Raw genomic sequence first — 19,667 nt, 5'->3', positions numbered from 1 at the left:
TGTAGTCATATGGAGTTATCTCTGGAATGGACCTGCACGAGATCAGGAGCTAATCTGAACCAATTAGAGTCCTGCCTCTGTCCCCTACCATTATCTCTGCTTGATCACTCACACACTCTTTGTTCCTTTTATCTTAACAGTACCTAAGTTTGGAACAGACTGGCATCAGGGGTGTGTTTCCCAAAATAGGAACTAGGAGAGAGAGAGTGTGTTCAAAAATGATGGTCACTCTATCGCTAGTAGTCACACAGCGTCACTTTCTGGGAAACACCCACACAAACCAGAGTCTGATGCGCCCCAAAGTGAGACGCTGTCCAATCTCTGTCTCCCATCCCTGTGTCCCCTACCACCATGTCATGGCTCTGATACTCACTGCCCTCTATGCAGTACTCGACCCCGTAGCCCTCGAGCTCGGCTGTGCCCACCCTCTCCGGAGGTTTCCACTTCAGTGAGATGGTCGTGTCGCTGATGTCATCAATACAAAGTGCCATGGGCTCGCTGGTGGGAGCTGGGAAACAGGAGAGGACAGTTTAAGTAGAAACATTTGTAATGATGGATGTTTTTAATGTTTCTTAGGTGTTTATTAAATAAAATAAAGTTCCCATCCCACTGTAGTAATGTCTGTTGCTAATCTTACAGTGAACTAGCATGTCTTTTCATAAACTTTAATATACTTAAAATCATCAATCTACTATTATCAGAGACGTGTCCTCTTGTGAATATGAAAACCCTTAATACTGAAGGAATAAATTGGTAGCATAGTTAAGACTTGTATAGTGTAAATCTGTGTAACATATCTCCTGCAGAGCCATCTAAAATGGCAGCAGATGGGAGCAGTGTCCCATGAGTGGTCATATGAGTTTCCTTCCTAAGACATTCTAAGTGAAACTGTGAACAGTTTTTAACGCCGACAGACAGAAAAGGAAAGAGGCAGCGTGAAAGAAAGAGAGATAGAGAGAAATACATTGAGGGAATCAATCTGTTTATGATTCCTTCATTCATTTTTCGTGATGAAAACTAAGTAGTAATTGTTTCCACAACCAAAATGAATTATACACGGATTTAGATCACTCTGTAACCAAACCCACCAGTAAGACCGATGGAAACTATAAAACCTTGAGTCCTCCTAGAATATCCGTAATCCCCATGGCCACTCCCCATGGCCACTCTGAGCCTCCCTGTAAGATCCCGCAATCTTTCGCAAAGGCTTAGACAGGCCAGAAATCAAGAGCTGTCATGGCTTGAGAGAATACGTGCTAAGCTCAGGCTAGCTGAAGGAATGATGCTAAGATAAGCGACCTTATGACATCACTGAGGGGGAAGAGAATTAGACAGCAGCTGAGTCTGGTATGGCCTAAACAGCATCTGAGCCACGTCTGAACCGCATCTGGGTGTAGACAGAGATGGGCAAAAATACATCAAAATGTATTTTGATACAAAATACAAAATACCCTTCAAATAAATGTATCAAAATAAAATACAAAATACTGTTGCCAGAAAATGTAACAAAATACAATACATGTATTTTGTATTTTTAAAATACAGGAAATACTTTTTCAGAATTTTCAGTTTTCTCTTAATTTGGTATAGCAGAACATTCAGGTTTGGGCTATTCAGTGGTGTAACGTAGTTATCACGGGCCAAGGTGCAGGGTAGGCTATTATGACGGGCCCTTGTCAGTGTTGTAAGGCAGTGGTCCCGTATCCTTTTTTTCATGTTTGTAACCGCCGCCACCACGCCCTTGCCCCCGCACATATTCCGCCTATTACACCTGTCAGTGTAATTGTTTTGCTGAATATAGTTATACATCAGTATTTTTGCCAATGTGACTTGGCTATTCAGACTATTTAGATTGACATAAATATGTCTATGGGCCCTGGCTACGGGGCTATATAATGTACCTACACAATGCTCTGGTGAACCCAGTAAAAAAGGAAGAACAGTCACAGAATGTCAGTGTAACTAAGCAAAGCTATTAAAAGACAACAACTTGATCGATTTTGTATAAATATTTTCGCAGGCAGCAGCTGTGTGACTTTCATGTTTTCACAAAACAGGGCTCTCATAGCAATCTCTATGGCTTCCGGGAGGGCTATCCCCACCATGCTTTCGTCATACGCAATTGCGTATAAGAACATCATACGGCTTTGATCAAGTCACATTCTGTCAAGATGGCTAACGTTCAGTGCAACAACTCAATTCGCTCTTTGAAAGATCCTCCTTTTAGTCGGTGTACTAATGAAGATAAATTGACAAAGATCAAGACAGCTATCTAAGTTTTCGACCTGAGCACTGTTTTGTGAAAAAAAAAAAATGTAACATGAGAGTCAATGAGAGAGATCTGGGGTGATTTCCTTTTCGCCCCAAAAAGGGGCGGCCCATAAGAAGCACCACTTTTGGCAAATTGACTGATGCCTTGTTCGACAATGACAGTCAGAGGCAGATCAGATGGTCTAGTCTAGTGGTAGAATCTGACAGAAAAAAAATCTCCTTCTGCCTAAACACTGGAGAAAGTATTTTGAGTATTTTAAATACAAAATTACTCCACTCTAAAGCATTTAAATTAAATTAAGTAAAAAGTAAATTAACTAGTATTTCAAATACAAGTAATTGAAATACTGCCCATCTCTGGGTGTAGATCTGTACAACATCTGAACTGGATCTGAACCGCATCTGAACTGCATCTGGGTCTAGATCTGTACAACATCTGAACCGCGTCTGGGTCTAGACCTGTACAACATCTGAACAGCATCTGGGTCAAGATCTGATCAAATCAGCTGCAATCTTGCAGTCTCCTTGGAAAATACAAAAGAGAGGAGAGGAGGGAAAGAGAATCGATGTCCCTTGCTCTAATTAAGCAACTTTAAATGTTTTGAATGTTATTCCTTGAAGGCTTCAGATAACAGTGTTATTTTCCCTGTGGGCTTTTCTGAATGCTAGTACAGGCATATAGATATAACTCATCATGTGTGTTTGTACTGACTTGGATTACACTTAAGCACTCCCATTTATCTACTGCCGTGACACACTCCCTTTATCCAAAACCATTAAACATAAATCACTTCAAAGCAAAACATTCTGCCATACTCTATATACATATGTATATATATCCGAAAGGCCATCTGTCAAACTGTCAACCAAGTGTCGTCGACTAATGCGATGATGGCGTCACATGGTATCTGTCAGGCCAAAAAAGGTGAGCTGTGACCCCACACTTGCCAATAGCAGCCAAGGTTAAAGGTTACCATTTAAAAAAAAAAATAATAATCACTTGAGACTGAACAATAGTTAGTGGCCTCACAGTAACCTTGGTATACACTTCCAAAAAGGTCTAGAGAAAGGTGCCGGCTTTATGTCTTTATGTACCTTATACCTTAAGAAATCAGTTCTCCTCTTTTCCCAAGTGGGTAAATTGAGAAAATCTGCAAAATGACAGTGCACTGATATACTTAGAAGTAACTACTTTTGTGTGTGTGTGTGTGAGGACATTGATTTCATCAGCGGTCAGCACTGATATGGTGTTCATGCCAGAGACGCATGTGTGGCAGGAGACGAGGAACAGGCGGGAGCCCAACAATAGCGCAGATATCTGTGGCATGTGTCTCCTGTGCCTGAAGGCAAATTTACATCAGGCTGTTTCAGAGTCCTCTGATAACAGCACACAGACACAGATACTACACACACCGGCCATCCAAAATCACTCACACAAACAAAGACAACCATATTTTCCCGAGCCACAAACACTCTAAACACATGACAGGTATAAGATAAAAAGTGCTTTTCGTGGCTCTCAAGACATTCAACGCTTGGTAACTTTTTCAACAAAAGTGTGCACATACCCTTCAGAAGTTAGTTCAACCTTCATTTGCTTAATTCCTAAAAATGTCAAAACTATTTCACACACAAAACTGCATAATTACTCATGTCAATTCACAGACACTTCACCGCTGTATTCAATCACAATCACTGACTTTGACCCAAAGAGAGTGTGAAATGGAAGCATACTGGCAGGGTCTGGTACGGGCTCCGGGGGGACGATTTCTGCAGGGGGTGCCTCTCCCTCCGCAAGTGGAGCACCCTCGGCAGGTGGAGCACCCTCGGCAGGTGGAGCACCCTCGGCAGGTGGAGCACCCTCCACGGGTGGTGCACCCTCCGCGGGCGGTGCACCCTCCGCGGGGGCCTCCCCCTCGACTGCTGGGGCTCCTTCAGCTGGAGGTGGAGCTGCATCCTCCGCCGGGGGCGCTGGGGGACTAGCAGGCTCTTCAGCTGGTGGGGGAGCGGGTTCGGCGGGGGCCTCCGGTTCGGGCTCTTTGACCTCTGCTGCCTCGGCGGTGGCGTCGGCAGGGGCCTCCTCGGCCGGCTTCTTCTCTGCCGTTTTGGGCAGTGCGGGTTTGGTCATTTTGTCCTCTTTTTACGCTGGACTCTGTAGATTCCTCTCCCCTCTCCTCTCTCACTCTGTGAGTGTGTGACTGCTGACTCCGAAGCACGCACACACAGACCTTTACTCAAACACAAACACACACACACACACACACTCCCTGTTTCCGGCTGCAGTAAGCAGTGGCAGCAGTCAGACAGACTCAGCTGTTTGGGTGTCCTGTGTGTGAACGTTCTCCACCCGACAGAGGCAGGACCTCACCTCTCCGCACGCACTAGCTAACGTGCCTTTATTTATAGAGGGGAATGCCAAGGATAGTTTCCTAATCAACTCGCTGCACTCTGCTGCAGATGCTCCAGGCTCCGTCCAGCCACCAAAACAGAGTGGGAAAGGTGGGGAAAGAGAGAGGTGGAGACTCAAAAGAAAGAGGTGGAGACACAGAAAAGAGAGGTGGAGAGAGACAAAATAGAGAGAAAGGGAACTCCTCATGTCACCCAGACTTTGTTGTGTCCTCTGCTGATAAAATTAGCCTCCAAGACCTCAAGCCTACTACTCTCTCACTCTCTTTCTGTTTATCACTCTTTCTTCTAATCATCTCTCAATCTCTCTTTTTTATATTTTCTCTGTCACTCTTTCTCGGCTGATCATTCTCACTTTCACACGCTCTCTTTATTGACAAATCTCCATCTCTTTCTCTGTGTTTACCTCATTTTCTCTTCATTTTCTGTCCCTCTCTCTCTCTCACTTTCTCTCTCTCTCTTCCACTTTCACTCCCTCTCTCTCACTCTCCACCCCCTTCCCTTTCCTGCCCTTCTAATGGGTATGTTTAGGTTCAGCAGACACGGTGCATGACAACATGCTGCTGTGGATCTACAGGTGCACTGACCAGCGGAGCAGACCTTACTTGGCCAGCATATCACAGTGGCCTTCCTCACTTTACGAGCGTCGGTATCTATCAGTAGGACAACCTGACAACAGAGGACCTCATGCCATCCTCTTACTCTGACACAACAGCTGAGAATACAGTGAAGACAGTGGGATCCAAATAGAGAACCTGTCTCCTCAGACCCCATCATAGAACCATACTGATATCACTGATACAGCATGACTTGAATTTTGCGCATGACATGACTTTTTACATACTGAAGTGAAACCTATAGGTTAGATTTAGGTACCATGGACAAACATATATATTTGAGCAGGTACAGTCATTTTGTAAATTGCTTGCACAGTATTTATGAGTACCTCTGACTATGGACATACCTGTGATATTTTCCTGATTCTGACATACACAGACTGTATTGAGTGTATTCCCATTTTCTGGAACACCGTAACAAAATAGTGAGCAGTGACTGGATGCATGTTCTGATTGCTTAATGAGTGGCTCTGATGGGATTCATTTTGTGGTTACCTTGTGAATGGCCCTGATTGGGTGGATTTTCTGGTTGCCTTGTGAGTGGCCCTGATTGGATGGATTTTGTCATTCAGTGTGGACACATGTGTCCAATTTCCGATTTCAGTCCGATTTAAATTGGAGATTGGACACATGTGTCTCCCCAAATCTAGATTCATTGTGTCCGACTTGAGTCCGACTGGACTCCGATGTAAACCCCTGGATACACGATTCGATTCCGCTGGGAATTGGACTGGGCGCGCATGTGTCTCTCGAATCTAGATTCAAATTGGACAACAACAACTTTTGCACGTGCTTGAGATCGTGCCCACAGACATATACATGCATCATATATGTCTATGATATGATAATCGCTGCTAGACGCTCAGTTCTTGTGCTCCCTCTCATTCACGTTGAAATACTGAAACCGAAACTGAAACTTTGAAACTGGAACGCAACTGTTTGGGACAGAACGCGCTAATTCAGTGAACAAATATTTTCATATAACTTTTCCACCAGTTGTTAGTCATGTAATCCATTCATATCGATGTGAATCAATCAATACTAATACAACTTTAACTGTGGTGTGTTTTTGTTTCATTTCACAACGTATTTACTGTATAATCAACGGTAGCAGATGTAAACATTCCGCATTTGATTTGAACTGACGCGGCCAAGATCTAGATTTGTCACTGCCATGTGCTTTGAGATGGAGCAGTTAACCCCCCATGGAGACCCCATGGAGAGAATCGGATGGGATCGGAGTGCTGCCATCATGTGCCCGCACTGATTGAGACTCACCTACTGGCACAAACGGCTGGGAGGGGGTGCTGTGGCGTGACATCCCAATGGCATTCACAGCGTACACCCTAATCTCATAGGCCATGCCCTCAATCATCCGCTTAGCCGTGTATGTGGTGTCTTTGTGGGGGTCAAAGTTCAACCGCATCCACCGGTAACTCTTCTTCTTCTTCCTCTCCAGCACGTAACCTGACGAGAGGAAAGTACATGAAATACACGTCAGGTGCTAAATATAACCTCACTTGAGATGTAGACTTCCATCAGACACAAATATGGACGTTGTAGCCTTCAGGAGGGCCAATACAGGGGTCTGAATACAACACCCAAATATACATATAAATATATTATTGCTTTTAAAAAACTTTACATTTATATTACATATAAAACACCTTATATCAGAGATCTGTCCTCTTGAGTTAGTTTTATCAAACATGGACATGTCAACCAGTTACCTACTGGAATAATATTATCTTGACTTTGTGTAGGCGCTGTCACTCTTATGCATTCAATAGAAAACTAAGACTCTAGTCTATTTTGACTGTTGTCTTTCCTGGAGTATATGGGCCATTCTACCGAATTCGTGTAATATGCAGTCCCTCAACAATAAAAACTATTTACAAAACAATTAGGTATTTAGGCATAGGTATTTACTAAGAAAATGTTATGGTCTATATAAACCCGGTGCATTAAATGAGATAGTGATAAGCTAAATATATACAAAATCATCATTTATAGGGTACTTTCTATTGGGAAGTAGCTGTCCCCTAGCCTGGCCATTACCAGCCTGTGACTCCATTTCATTCCGTCTTTCAGTCTGGGCCAACCCAATGCATTTTGGTTTCCGAGATGGGCGGGTGCTTATCTTGAGGTTTAAAATCATTGGAGTTCCCTTAACCAATCAGCAATGTTTAGTAAGCATTCGGTAGATTAAACTCTTCCCAGTTGGGAGAAGAGCTACGACGTCCTTTCCAATCACAAAACTGACAAGAAAATACTCTTGTTCTCCTTTTAATATTCTGATGTTCTCGAGAGTTCAGACAACTTTTCCGATAGCTTTTCGTGTCTTTTCCTCCAAGGCGAGTTTTGCGTCACAACTCTGAACTGTTCGCTGATTGGTGCTACAAAATTTTGAGTCCTGGAGACGATTGTCAACGGGGTTAGGCCAGACTGAGTATGAGCTTGAAATCAATTCAGGCGGAAATACATAGGCTGGTGTCACCAGGCTAGCTGTCCCCAACCCTGAAATCTAAATTTCAATGCCTTTAAATAACACTTTTCAATTTTTTTAGATTTTTTTCAATGATTTAATTTCAAAGATCTTTATGATTGGGTTGAAACAGAACTTGGAATATTTAGATTTATTGTGGGTTTAATTTTTAAATCAATTAACTATACTCAAAAAATCATGTCCCTAGTTTTCATGTCACTACCGAAACACAAGAGTTTTAGTCCATTGGCTGAGCCTGTGTTTTAGCCACGACCCTGCATTTTTTTATCATGCAGTGACACTGCATCCCTGTCCCTCTTGGTGGAATGGTAAGTAGCTAAATCCCATAGTTTTTATATAAATGTGTTCCAAAGTCTGAAAATCGACGTGTAACCTTAAGAATTGTCACTACCGAAACCCATGTTTTCTTCAATTAAGTAAACCTTTTGGGGTTGCATGCAAAATCTTATGTTTGTATGTGTGTACACCTCTTCAAAGATTTGTTTGCAAGCCGTGTGCTTGCTAGAATTCTTTATTGATGCTCAAAGTTAGCTAGAATTGTCACTACCGAAACAGTCACTACCGAAACATATGGTAGTGACCAGTTGATTTCGGTAGTGACAAAATGAAATGGTAAGTAGTTCAATCCCATCATTTTTAAATAAATGTGTTGTGTGGACTAAAGGGCGGCCCAGAGCACTTTTTGGAAGATTTTGGGAGAGAAATGAACATCCATCCAACTATGTAGTTACTACCGAAACAGTGCAGTCACTACCGAAACAGATAAATTGAACTTGAAAATTTGGTTAAAATTGATTTTTTTAATGAATTTCATTGTGAAAACCTTCAAGAAATATTTGTAAAAATACTCTTCAGAGAAGGGAAGAAAACACAACCTGAACAGGTCAATAATAATACTTTTTTACTATAGTAAATGTGATGTTTCGGTAGTGACCATTTTTGGAAGAGGAAAAACATTCCAACACATTCTGAAAATACAATATAAAAATTGACTGTTCTTTTACTAGATATGTGTACTTTAGATATGGTACAATATACATACGGACAAAGTTTTGGGAATAAAACATAAAAAAATTCAAAATATTTCCGACGTGACTTTGCACCAATTCGGTAGAATGGCCCATATAAGGGAATGTAAACATTTTATGCATATTTCTAGGTGTTCCAGTGTAGCATAGTGCAGCTCACTTATGGTTTCCATATTCACGTAGGTGAGTAATTCACCCCAACAACTCACCAATCACTGGTGATCCTCCATCGAAGGACGGAGGGTCCCATTCAACGACGCACGAGTCCTCCCCGACGCTGAGGATTCTGGGAGTCTGAGGCGGATCGGGCACATCTAAGGAGAAAAGAAAAAATTCACACACATGTGACCCAACGACCCCATAGCCTCCACCAAAACCCCCTCCTCTCTTTTATCACGTCCAAAGTCGTGTCATGGGCTAGCTGGATTCTTTCCACTTAGGGGGGCTTAGATTAGCGAGGCCTAGCTATGGTATTTACTTTGGTCTGAGCCTTTATGGAGGTAAGATGGAAGCCTTTCACAATCTCCCTCTTAAAATACACGCCTGAGGTCCCCCCGTTCAGTTGCATTTTTGCCTATGAAACTGGGGTACTACAGAGCCCAGGTTGTAAACCAGAGTCCTGAACTGCAGCGCAGTAAAGACAGCTATAATTTCTACAGAGAGGTTGACAGAACAGGTGACCCAGTGCTACTGGCCAACCACACATTTACACTAAGGGGAGTGTGTGTGTGTGTGTCTGTCTGTGTTTGCAAGCACATTTGTGTGTGTGTGTGTGTGTGTGTGTGTGTGTGTTTCTGAATCCATTGAATTACAGTAACACCAGGGAACTGCTGGAGGTAATGAGCCTCTAATAAATCAGGCCATTTTACTGCCAATAAGAAACCTTGTCTACGTTGAACCATTCGCTGGAACCACAATTACTTCCTCCAGACTCATTTTCCCCTGGGAGCCCCGTGCCTCTTCCCTGTCCTTTCATGAAACCACTTCAATTTAGCCATAATGGCACAGCCGGCCCTCTATAAAGCCCTAAACAGTAATATGAGAGGGAAGAGCGGTGATCTCTCCCTCTGTCCCTCTTTAAAGCCCTAAACTGTAATATGAGAAGGAAGAGTGCTGTGATCTCTGGAGCTGATTAAGAGCTGCTGGGGTGATTGACAGCCGAGACAAGACGACGCACATGCTCTGGCCTTGTAGTTGTCATGGCGTCTCCACGACGAGGAGAGAGAGAGGGACACGGGGGAAATATGATCAAAACAAACTGCTGTGTGTGGTTTGAGAGACGACAAAGAAACACACACTTACACATACACACAAATACTGACAAACGGACACATACACGCATACACAGACACACACACACACAGCGCAGAGATCCCATTGACACACAAACGTACACACATACTGTATATGCAGCCACACAGAGAAATAGTTACACTAACACATAAACACACTCATACATAAGTGCAGACACACAGAGAAGCAGACACACATAAACACACACACGCACACACCCTGTAAAAACACAGACATTCTCTGTCCTCAGCACAATGTAATTCACACTGCACAGGCGTCTAACCAGACAGGTTTTCTTGTCGGGCATTATTTTTGGCATCCCGTGGGTTGAAGGGACAGGCATGTAAGAAGGGTCAGAGGTCATAGGGGTCAACAGGGATCATCTCCATGACAACACGACTGCACTTGTCTTGCAGCAGCTGGTCAGAATCTTGTTTGGCGGTCTCAATTACAACACCCTGGACTAACTGGGGCGCTATGATTGGACATGGGAGAGTGAGAGAAGACCTGACACAGGATGTACTTAGGGACATGGCAAACTGAAATAAAGCGCTTTGTGGATGCCAACATAGTGTTTATGAATCAGCTGTACTGCTACTGGTAAACCGTAGAGCTGTATTTTTTATCTTCCGTTCATCTTACCGACGACTTTGACGGTGATGTCAGCCTTGTCCTCCCCTGCCGGGTTCCGTACGATCACCGAGTACACGCCCTCATCCTGCCGTTCCGCCCCCTCGATGGTGAAGATGCAGTGGCCCTTGGTGCTTTCCACGTGGACACGCCCATCCGCCTCCGACATCACCTAGGCCGCACCCACAATGAGTTAATCCCACCCTCACTGGCTAACGTTTTAATTGACACCTCCTCTGTCCACTCTGACGAGGCCTCATCCAGCAAAGCTTGCATCAAATACACATGTGAAGTATTTTAATTTAATATGAACTACGTACTTTAAAATCCTGTAAGCAGGTATCCAAGGGTTTACTGTGTGTCTATGGTCCTTCAACCCTCATAGTAGAGATTTTGAGTGAGCTAAATCCTAATTAACAGATGAAGTATTTTTTTTTAACTATTGCTTTGACTGTTGACTATATGATGTATACTGAACATCTACACATTCATAATCACTCACACTAGTATCTCATTGTCAAATACTTCTGACATGTTCTCAATGCAGGTCAACCCAACAGCCCAACATGACCAGTAGCACAACGCCTTAGTCTTCTGCTCTGTCCATGCTGAACAGGTATCCACGGTAACAGTAAACAACAAATCTCTGCTCAGACCACACCCAGCACAGACAAGACAAACAAGACATGCCCTTCACTTCCTGACAACAAGACACACCCTTTACAAGCTGACAACAGGACATGCCTCTCTTACTCTTACTTGCTGTCTGCGGCCATCAGACCCCTTGTGCCCATGGTGGTATGGACAGACCAGAGTAAACAGACAGTTTAAACATGCACTCACCTGGCAGCACCTGGAGATGGCCTTTCCTTTTTTTTTTTTTTTACTGTACTGGTCATTAAAGTGGTTACTTTTGTAATGTTAATTCAATTATTGTAACCACATATTCATCATGGCTTTCAAGAAATACAAAAGAATTTAGTGGTTTATAATTAATTTGATTAAATACATTTTAGTAAACCTGATCCAGCTTTAGGGCCAAGATGTGCACTGAAGCAGAGGTGACTACTGTTCAGGAAGACAGGGCCTGTTCCGTTCTGGACTGACTGACTGAACAAGAAAACAGCTTCAGAATCCCGTAGATATCCTGCCGTTCCCTCCCATCGTCTCGGAGGCCAGAGCAAGGGCTGCTTCCCTAGCTGAGATAACTACATACAGGAAGCAGGAAGGCAAGAAGGCAGGGCCAGGTGGCTGTCTGGTTTGTCCTCTGGGGGTAACTTGGCATACGAGTGCAGAACTGCATGCAGCAAGGAGCAAGCATGTGCCAGCTAAACCAAAGGATCAGGCCGGAGAAAGAGAGAGGGTTGGAGGAAGAGAAGAGAAGAGAAAGAATGAAAAGAGTTTGTGATGCCGTGTAAGAAGAAAACAGGAGGGGCGTGGAGACAAAAGGTGAGGAGAGAAAAGAGATGGAGAGAGGAAGAGAGATTCTGCTGGAGTGATCGAGGGATGGAAACACTGATAGAGCAGGTGAGAGACAAAGTGAGAGAAAGGACGAAAGATAGATAGAAAAACACCAGAGCAGAACCAGGCCATACAAAAGAAGTGCAAAAAGCTCAAAAGACGAAGATGAATACAGAAGCGACCAAGCGACAAAGACAGCTCTGTTACCGCCGGCGACTGAAGACTTGTCTTCTAGACGGCGTGTGTCTGACAGAGAGAGGGCGAGCGGGCGGAGTGGCGGGGTTAGTTAGCCAGGAGCCGGCACTCACTTTCCCATCGTTGGAGCTCCATGTGCGGACCGACTCATCTGGGTCCTCTCCGTCCGGCTTTATGGCCCTACCCTACATGAGCAGAACACAGCGCAGGCATGGGGCGAGGGTGGACCTGCAGCGGCCTTTAACACCGTGGGCACCAAACACCAACATAAGCAGGGCAGAGGCCAGCCCCCCCCCCTCTACTGCTGGGAATATGGTTCCATGTGAAAACAATACATTGGGCAAGTGGATTGTCCACACAGTGGTGCATTCTGGGTAAATGTGGGTGAAAGAACCAAGTGACACTCAACTGGCCAAAACCTCAGCTGTCTACGTATGATTACCCACAATCCACCATCACAGTAAGAGACCCTGAACCATATCTGGCTCTGGGGTCATACATATTAATGGGGCATCTCCACTCTGGTGTAAAACCACAGTGTCTGGGGAAAAGCTTTCCATCTCTTCACAGGAAAAGGCCATCAGTGATTGGGAACCAGATCAGATCCAGATGTACGTGTAAGAATATGGTTCGATGTGGAAATAGATGGAGAGTCCATGGATACTCCACACATTAGTGGTGCATTCTGGGCAGCTTTGGGTGAAAGGCCCAGGTGTCATTTGCTCACTTGGCCAAAACCTCAGCTTTGCATTGTGGGAGTTTCTGCAGTCTCCCTATGATTACCCACAATCCACCATCCCAATCAGAAGCTGACCCTGGATATTATCTGAGGTGCGTTCAAATGCGGCCAACATTCAAGGCAAACACATTTTTTCTTTGAACTTTAAAATTTGAAAATCTTTGTGTAAACATTCCAAATTGTTCGATCTAAACGGTTACCCTATCCCCGCGTCCATGTTTGTTCACCGAGAACAGACTGTCTGTGTGTGTTTGCAAACGTTCACAGTGAACTCAAAGCAAACACAAAACTGTTTGAAAACCTTTGTGAACGTTTGCCTTTGTTTGCTTTTTTTAACCCACCTCAGGTTCTGCTGTGACAGACACTCAGAGTGATTCTAGACCTGTGCATTGTTTTTTAAGGCGCACTGTTGGCTACTAAAAGATTCACTTTGAAAAAAGGGTGGAAACATCATGGAAAGATCTGAATAACCACTGGCAATATAGACATGTAATAAACCACAGTGCCACAGTGCCATACAATAAGTGTGTTGAACCTTATTCCCAGCTTAACTCACCTTGATACAAAGCCTCCTGTGAACTCGGTGAGAAAGCAGTGCCCTCTTTTGGGGGTGCAGGTAGGTAGGTAGGGCTCCACCCCCATATGCATACCCGTCGCACCCCCCTTCCTACCTGCCACCACCCTACCTGTGTCGGACCTCAGGTGGAGCATAGGCCCATCCCTCAGGTGGCTTTAGGTAAAATTACAGGAGAACTCAACCACACCAGGGATGGTGAAAAGGTTATGGGGACGCAAACAGCTCTCTGAGTGGGAATCTGTTCACATTACACAAGTACGGATCCGGATTAGTTCAAGCCTTAGTGACTTGTAAGCAGTAACTGAAACAGATCTGGCGCTGATCTGGGTTGATCAGAGCTGTCTCTGTTCCAGGGTTAGCGCTTGCTGCTGCGGGAGACTCCGCAAGGGTTGCCATCAAAAACAACAACTCCTGAAATCCTCTTCAGAATGCAACAAAGTGTATAATATCACATGATATACATTATACAGAATAGGACTCTGTGATTGGCTGGAATCCTATTGGGTGTCGCCCTGTAACTAGTTACATTTACGCATACTGACATGAATTGTGCCTTCATGAACTGTGATCAGCAAAGAGATGTTGCTGGATGCTTGATTGCATGTAGTTGATTGGCTTAACTGAGAAAACCAATCCCACTTTTACCTTCTCACCCTTTGTCCAGACCACAGTAGGGGCAGGGTCTCCGGTAATTGGCACGTCCAATCGTAGCTTGTTTCCGGCTACTACCACTATGGTGGATTCTGGAGTTTTGCCCATGGTATCCAGGTGGATCTTTGGAGGATCTGAAAACAAAAGACACTAGAGTTAAATGTTCTTTTTATATGCATTTTAACTTTGCAGTGTATTGTGTAATTTGTCATTGGTACATTAGTATGAGATGGAAAGGTTTTTTGTATATATATGTGTGTGTGTGTGTGTGTGTGTTTGTGTGTCTGTGTGGGGGCGTGTGTATATGTGTGTGTGTGTGTGAGTGTGTCTATGCACTTCTGATGCTGGGCACAGTGTAGTTTCTTTACCCTGGCGAGGTACATAGTCAATCTTGACCTCTGTAAGTGAAAAGAAGAAAAGAATCCCATGACCTCTCCAAACAAGACACTTGTATACTCAGTGTTAAATGCGATAACATGTGATGGCCTTTAAAGGAAACGCTTTTTCACTGTACCGACGAAGTTGAGTTTGGCTGAGAGGTTAAATGCATGGCCCTCCGGGACAAATGTGTAGTCTCCCTCATCTTCTGGCTTCACGTCATCTATGGTGAGCTTATGATGGCTGACAGGAGAGCGAGAGAGAGAGAGAGTGAGAGTGAGAAACGGGAGAGAGGGGGGAGTGGGGAGAGAGAAGGGGGAGGGACAAAGAGTGAGATGGGGAGAGGAGGTGGAAGGAAGAGAAAAAGAGAAAAGTGGGAGGGAGAGAGATGACGCATAAGACAGAGAGTGTTTACATTTTTAACATACCCATTTCATATTTTGATCCACTTTCTTTCTCTCTACTGCTTACACACACACATACTGCACACATATACACAGACACATTTGCACACATTTACACATAGACACACACACACACACTTACACCTGTACCCATTCACGCCAATACACATACCCACACATACTGTCACAATCATATTCAAACACACATTTACGTACACATACACACACACATACAGACATACACCCCCACATTCCCACCTGCACAGATACACACATGCACACACACACACTTGCAGACGTGCACATACCTGCCGATGTGTGTGATGTGTGTACGAGCATCTGCCTTCACCTCCACTCCGTTCTTGTACCAGATACCCTTGACGTTCTCGTCAGACACCTCACACTTAAACACGGCCTGGTCTTTGGCCTTCACCGTCAGGTCTGCGATGCTCTGGTACACCTCCAGTTCCTTCTCTATAGGGACAACACAGCAAGGCGTATGGACAAAGCACAGCCAAGGCATCAGCAGCACACATACACCACCACCTAGAGCGAAAACTCTTATTTTCACAGAAGCAACCCTTTAAAGGCACTAGAGCGAAAACTCTTATTTTCACAATAGTGACCCTTTAAAAGCGCTAGAGCTAAAACTTTCATTTTAACAGTAGTGATCCTTAAAAGGTGCTAGAGCTAAAACCTTCATTGTCACAAGTGATCCTTTAAAAGCACTAGAGCTAAAACTCTATTTGCACAGTAGTGATCCTTTAAAAGTACTAGAGCTATAACTCTCATTTTAACAGCAGTGATCCTTTAAAGGTGAGCTAAAACTCTCATTTTCACAATATGGACCCTTTAAAAGCGCAAGAGCCAAAACTTTAATTTTAACAGTAGTGATCCTTAAAAGGTGCTAGAGCCAAAGCATTAATTTTAACAGTAGTGATCCTTAAAAGGTGCTAGAGCCAAAACTTTAATTTTAACAGTAGTGACCCTTTAAAAGCACTAGCTGCTCTGGCTCTCTGGAATGCAACCAGACAGTGGGGGTGCCGATCTTGGCACCATGCCCATGAGTTGAGACCCCCTAGGAGGGCAGTGGGAACGGGTGAAGAGGTGGGCAGTGAACCCTGCCATGGGTTGGCATAGGGGGAGGGCGCTGGGCACATGGCAGCTGGTGAAAGCTGGCACCCAACGCTCTCTGATTAGGGGCCCCAGTGGTACAGGAACTGGCATCGCTACACGGGCAGGGGGGTATCAGGTGCTGGTGTGGGCACGGACACACACACACACACACACACACACACACACACACACACACACACACACACACACACACACACAGAGGCATGCACGCCTGCACACACATACACGCACAGACACAAACCCAAACAGAGGCACGCACGCCTACACACACACACACACACACACACACACACACACACACATACACACACACACACACACACACACACAGACTCACACACACACACAGAGGCTTGCACATACGCCTGCACACAGACACACATGCGCTCGCACACACAAGCATACAGCGCTCAAGCAGGATTAATATCAGAGAGAAAGAAAGGCAGATAGAGAGAGTAATGGACAGAGAGCCAGAGAAAGAGGGGTGATGACAGACAAGAACAAAGAGAAGATGAAGTGGACAAAAGACAGAAAGGAGAAGAGGAAAGATAAGAAGAGGGGAGAGGACAGATGGAACAGGCTACAGAGAAACTAGACAGGTTGGGGGCGGGGGGTTCCAGCTACAATATGGCAAAGTGTCCTCTCAAGTAAAAAGAGTTCTCAAATAGACTTGTAACTATATAAGAATGTGAATGTGAATGTGAATGTGAATGTGAATGTGAATGTGAATGTGAATGTGAATGTGAATGTGAATGTGTATATGTGTATATGTTTATATGTGAATGTGAATGTGAATGTGAATGTGAATGTGAATGTGAATGTGAATGTGAATTTGAACTTTTCAAATAGGATCAAATAGAGAGGGTATTGAATTTGAATTTAATGGCTATATGTATTGTGGTGTAGGGCAAATATCTGCAAGTGTAGAGACTATAGATCACAGGTCTCTCTCAGGCTTGACCTCTCCCCTGGAGCAGAGCCACTGCCACTCCACCTCTCTCATAGAGATCAGTATGGGTCGGTGTGCATGATAGAGAGAGGGACGAAGAAAGACAGAAAGAAGAGGCAGAGACAAATAGGACAGATACAAAGAGCGTGAGATAGAGAGAGGGGGAGAGGGAGAGAGAGGACAGAGAAAGACAGATAAATCCAGAAACATGGAGAGAGTGAACAGAGTCACCTGTTCTGATAAAATATATGAGACACATTGTCTAACTATAGCTGGCCTCTGGGCCCCCTCTGCCTGCTAACCTTGGCATAGTGATGCCAACAATGGTTGCCATGCATGTCTGACGTGAGAGTTCTGATTGACAGAGACATCGTGGCTGGGAGGGAGGGTCATATTTTAGATCAGTGACAAGACAGTGACCTCTGACCTCTGAAGACATACAGGGCAGGACCTGTGCGAAGGGTTCAGACAGCTAAAAAGTTGACCTTTGACTTATGAAGGGGCTGGGTTGCAAACTATGTTAACAAAGCCAATGGGGTTCACTGCCAGCCAGTGTGATTACAAACAATTGCTTGTCCTTGTCAATTTTATAATTATATAATAATCATCAGTATTAGACACCATTGCACTGGCTGGAGGAGTTTTGTGACGCTTAGACACAGTGTGTCACTACTAAGTCTGTGGTCGTAGGAGTTTTTAATCCCCTGTCACTGGGTGTAGCACAGGTGGAGTCACACACCTTGCACCATCAGCTCGGCCACTGACTCCCCTCCGTTGGTCTTCACGCGGTAGTTCCCACAATCCTCCTTGCTGACCTCGTTGATGATGAGGTAGTGCTTACACCCGTCCTTCTTGAAGCGGTACTTCAAGGCCTCGTCGCGGGTCAACTCCACACCGTCTTTCTCCCTGTGCAGAGAGAAAAACACACTTCCTGTAGCTTGTCTGCCAGAGCAAGGCGCCTACAATGCCAAAGGTCATGAGCCTGAGTCCAGGCATGCCATAAATAGCGACCCATCATCCTGGGGTTGTTAGGCCATTGCTCTACCTATTGAACCACAGGAATGTGTTTCTTCCTTTGGCAGTCACTGGAACCCCAGTCCCTATGAGCTAGACTAGAACCCCAGTCCCTATGAGCTAGACTAGAACCCCAGTCCCTATGAGCTAGACTAGAACCCCAGTCCCTATGAGTCAGACTAGAACCCCAGTCCCTATGAGCTAGACTAGAACCCCAGTCCCTATGAGTCAGACTAGAACCCCAGTCCCTATGAGCTAGACTAGAACCCCAGTCCCTATGGTACTGATGCTAGCTCTTGGGCCACAGCTCCTACATAATCATTCGTTCAGGTCCAGCTGTGCTTGACGGGAATCACATCTGTTTAGTATGAGCACTGCACAAATCATAAGAATGAATCAAAACTAGTCTAGTCTACGGAGTAACAGAATGTTACTGAAATACCCCAAAAGGACATTTAGACCGGCTTGAATAAATACTAGTCACGCCACAGGTGACTCAACACAGTTAAGAGAAAACATGTACTCTAAACTAACCACTCGTTTATTGTTCATATAATATCGCAAAATACAAACAGACATGGTAGGTGTCCACAGAACAACATAATATCAGTGGCTACACAAACCGATACCTCTCCATGGTCGTGAATACCAATGAAGGAAACAGAAGGCCAGTAGTTTGATCCATGTAAACTCATTAGGAAAAAGAGTGTTACAAATATGAGGGAGCAGACTGCGTAATTTATCCAGTGACCATGGTAACCACAGTGTCAACAGAGATGTGTTTTAGAAAATGTTTGTTGTTTTTAAAGATGATAATTCAGCCTATCCAGCTATCACAAGCCATTCATTTCACAAAGTAGGCCTACATACAACCTAGCTGAATCTCATCAGAGGCGGTCGGTAGAAAGTTTCCCTAGTTAGTCATTCTGACCGTCATAAACCTGCGGTGACTTTCTCGCTCCGCTAAAGGACACAGCGGAGGTGTTAAGAGGCAAGAGTGACCTTTTCCTGGCAGTGATAATTTACGGCGCACGGCGCAGATATACGGTCCGTGTCGTGCCAGCCTCCACCTGCCTTTCTCATGCTGTGGAGTGTTTCAGGAGGGGCAGCTGGCTTGAGAAGCACACATGCCATCTGGTGGACATGAGGGGAATCTCAGCTATGGAACCGGAATACCAGAGGTTCGTAAATAGGAGTTTGCTCATGAATTCATGGCAACTAATCAACTGGTTCTCAGTGTTGTGTTCTGAAGGTTGGTCTCTTTGGAGCCCATGCTTATATATGGAAGATGAGTGTGTGTGTGTGTGTGTGTGTGTGTGTGTGTGTGTGTGTGTGTGTGTGTGTGTGTGTGTGTGTGTGTGTGTGTGTGTGTGTATGTGCGTGTGAGTGTGTATATGTGTGTGTTTGTGTT

General features: G+C 44.6%; 1 protein-coding gene across 1 annotated transcript in view; it reads right to left on the bottom strand.

Annotated features, from left to right (window-relative positions):
• mybpc3 (myosin binding protein C3) overlaps positions 1-19,667 on the bottom strand; it is a gene marked incomplete at its 5' end in the record, with an annotated part of 49,492 nt that overhangs the window by 9,408 nt on the left and 20,417 nt on the right. Inside the window, 9 exons of the mRNA XM_080840450.1 lie at positions 374-508; positions 6,573-6,761; positions 9,038-9,142; positions 10,764-10,923; positions 14,369-14,508; positions 14,743-14,772; positions 14,889-14,995; positions 15,465-15,630; positions 17,982-18,148. Of these exons, the coding sequence (XP_080696576.1) occupies positions 374-508; positions 6,573-6,761; positions 9,038-9,142; positions 10,764-10,923; positions 14,369-14,508; positions 14,743-14,772; positions 14,889-14,995; positions 15,465-15,630; positions 17,982-18,148 (1,199 nt within the window). The remainder of the gene's footprint in view (positions 1-373; positions 509-6,572; positions 6,762-9,037; positions 9,143-10,763; positions 10,924-14,368; positions 14,509-14,742; positions 14,773-14,888; positions 14,996-15,464; positions 15,631-17,981; positions 18,149-19,667) is intronic.

The sequence above is a fragment of the Sprattus sprattus genome (assembly GCF_963457725.1).
Source record: "Sprattus sprattus genome assembly, chromosome: 6".
NCBI lineage: Eukaryota > Metazoa > Chordata > Actinopteri > Clupeiformes > Clupeidae > Sprattus > Sprattus sprattus.
The sequence above is the reverse complement of the archived record's forward strand: the minus strand, read 5'-3'. Positions and strand labels throughout refer to the sequence as shown.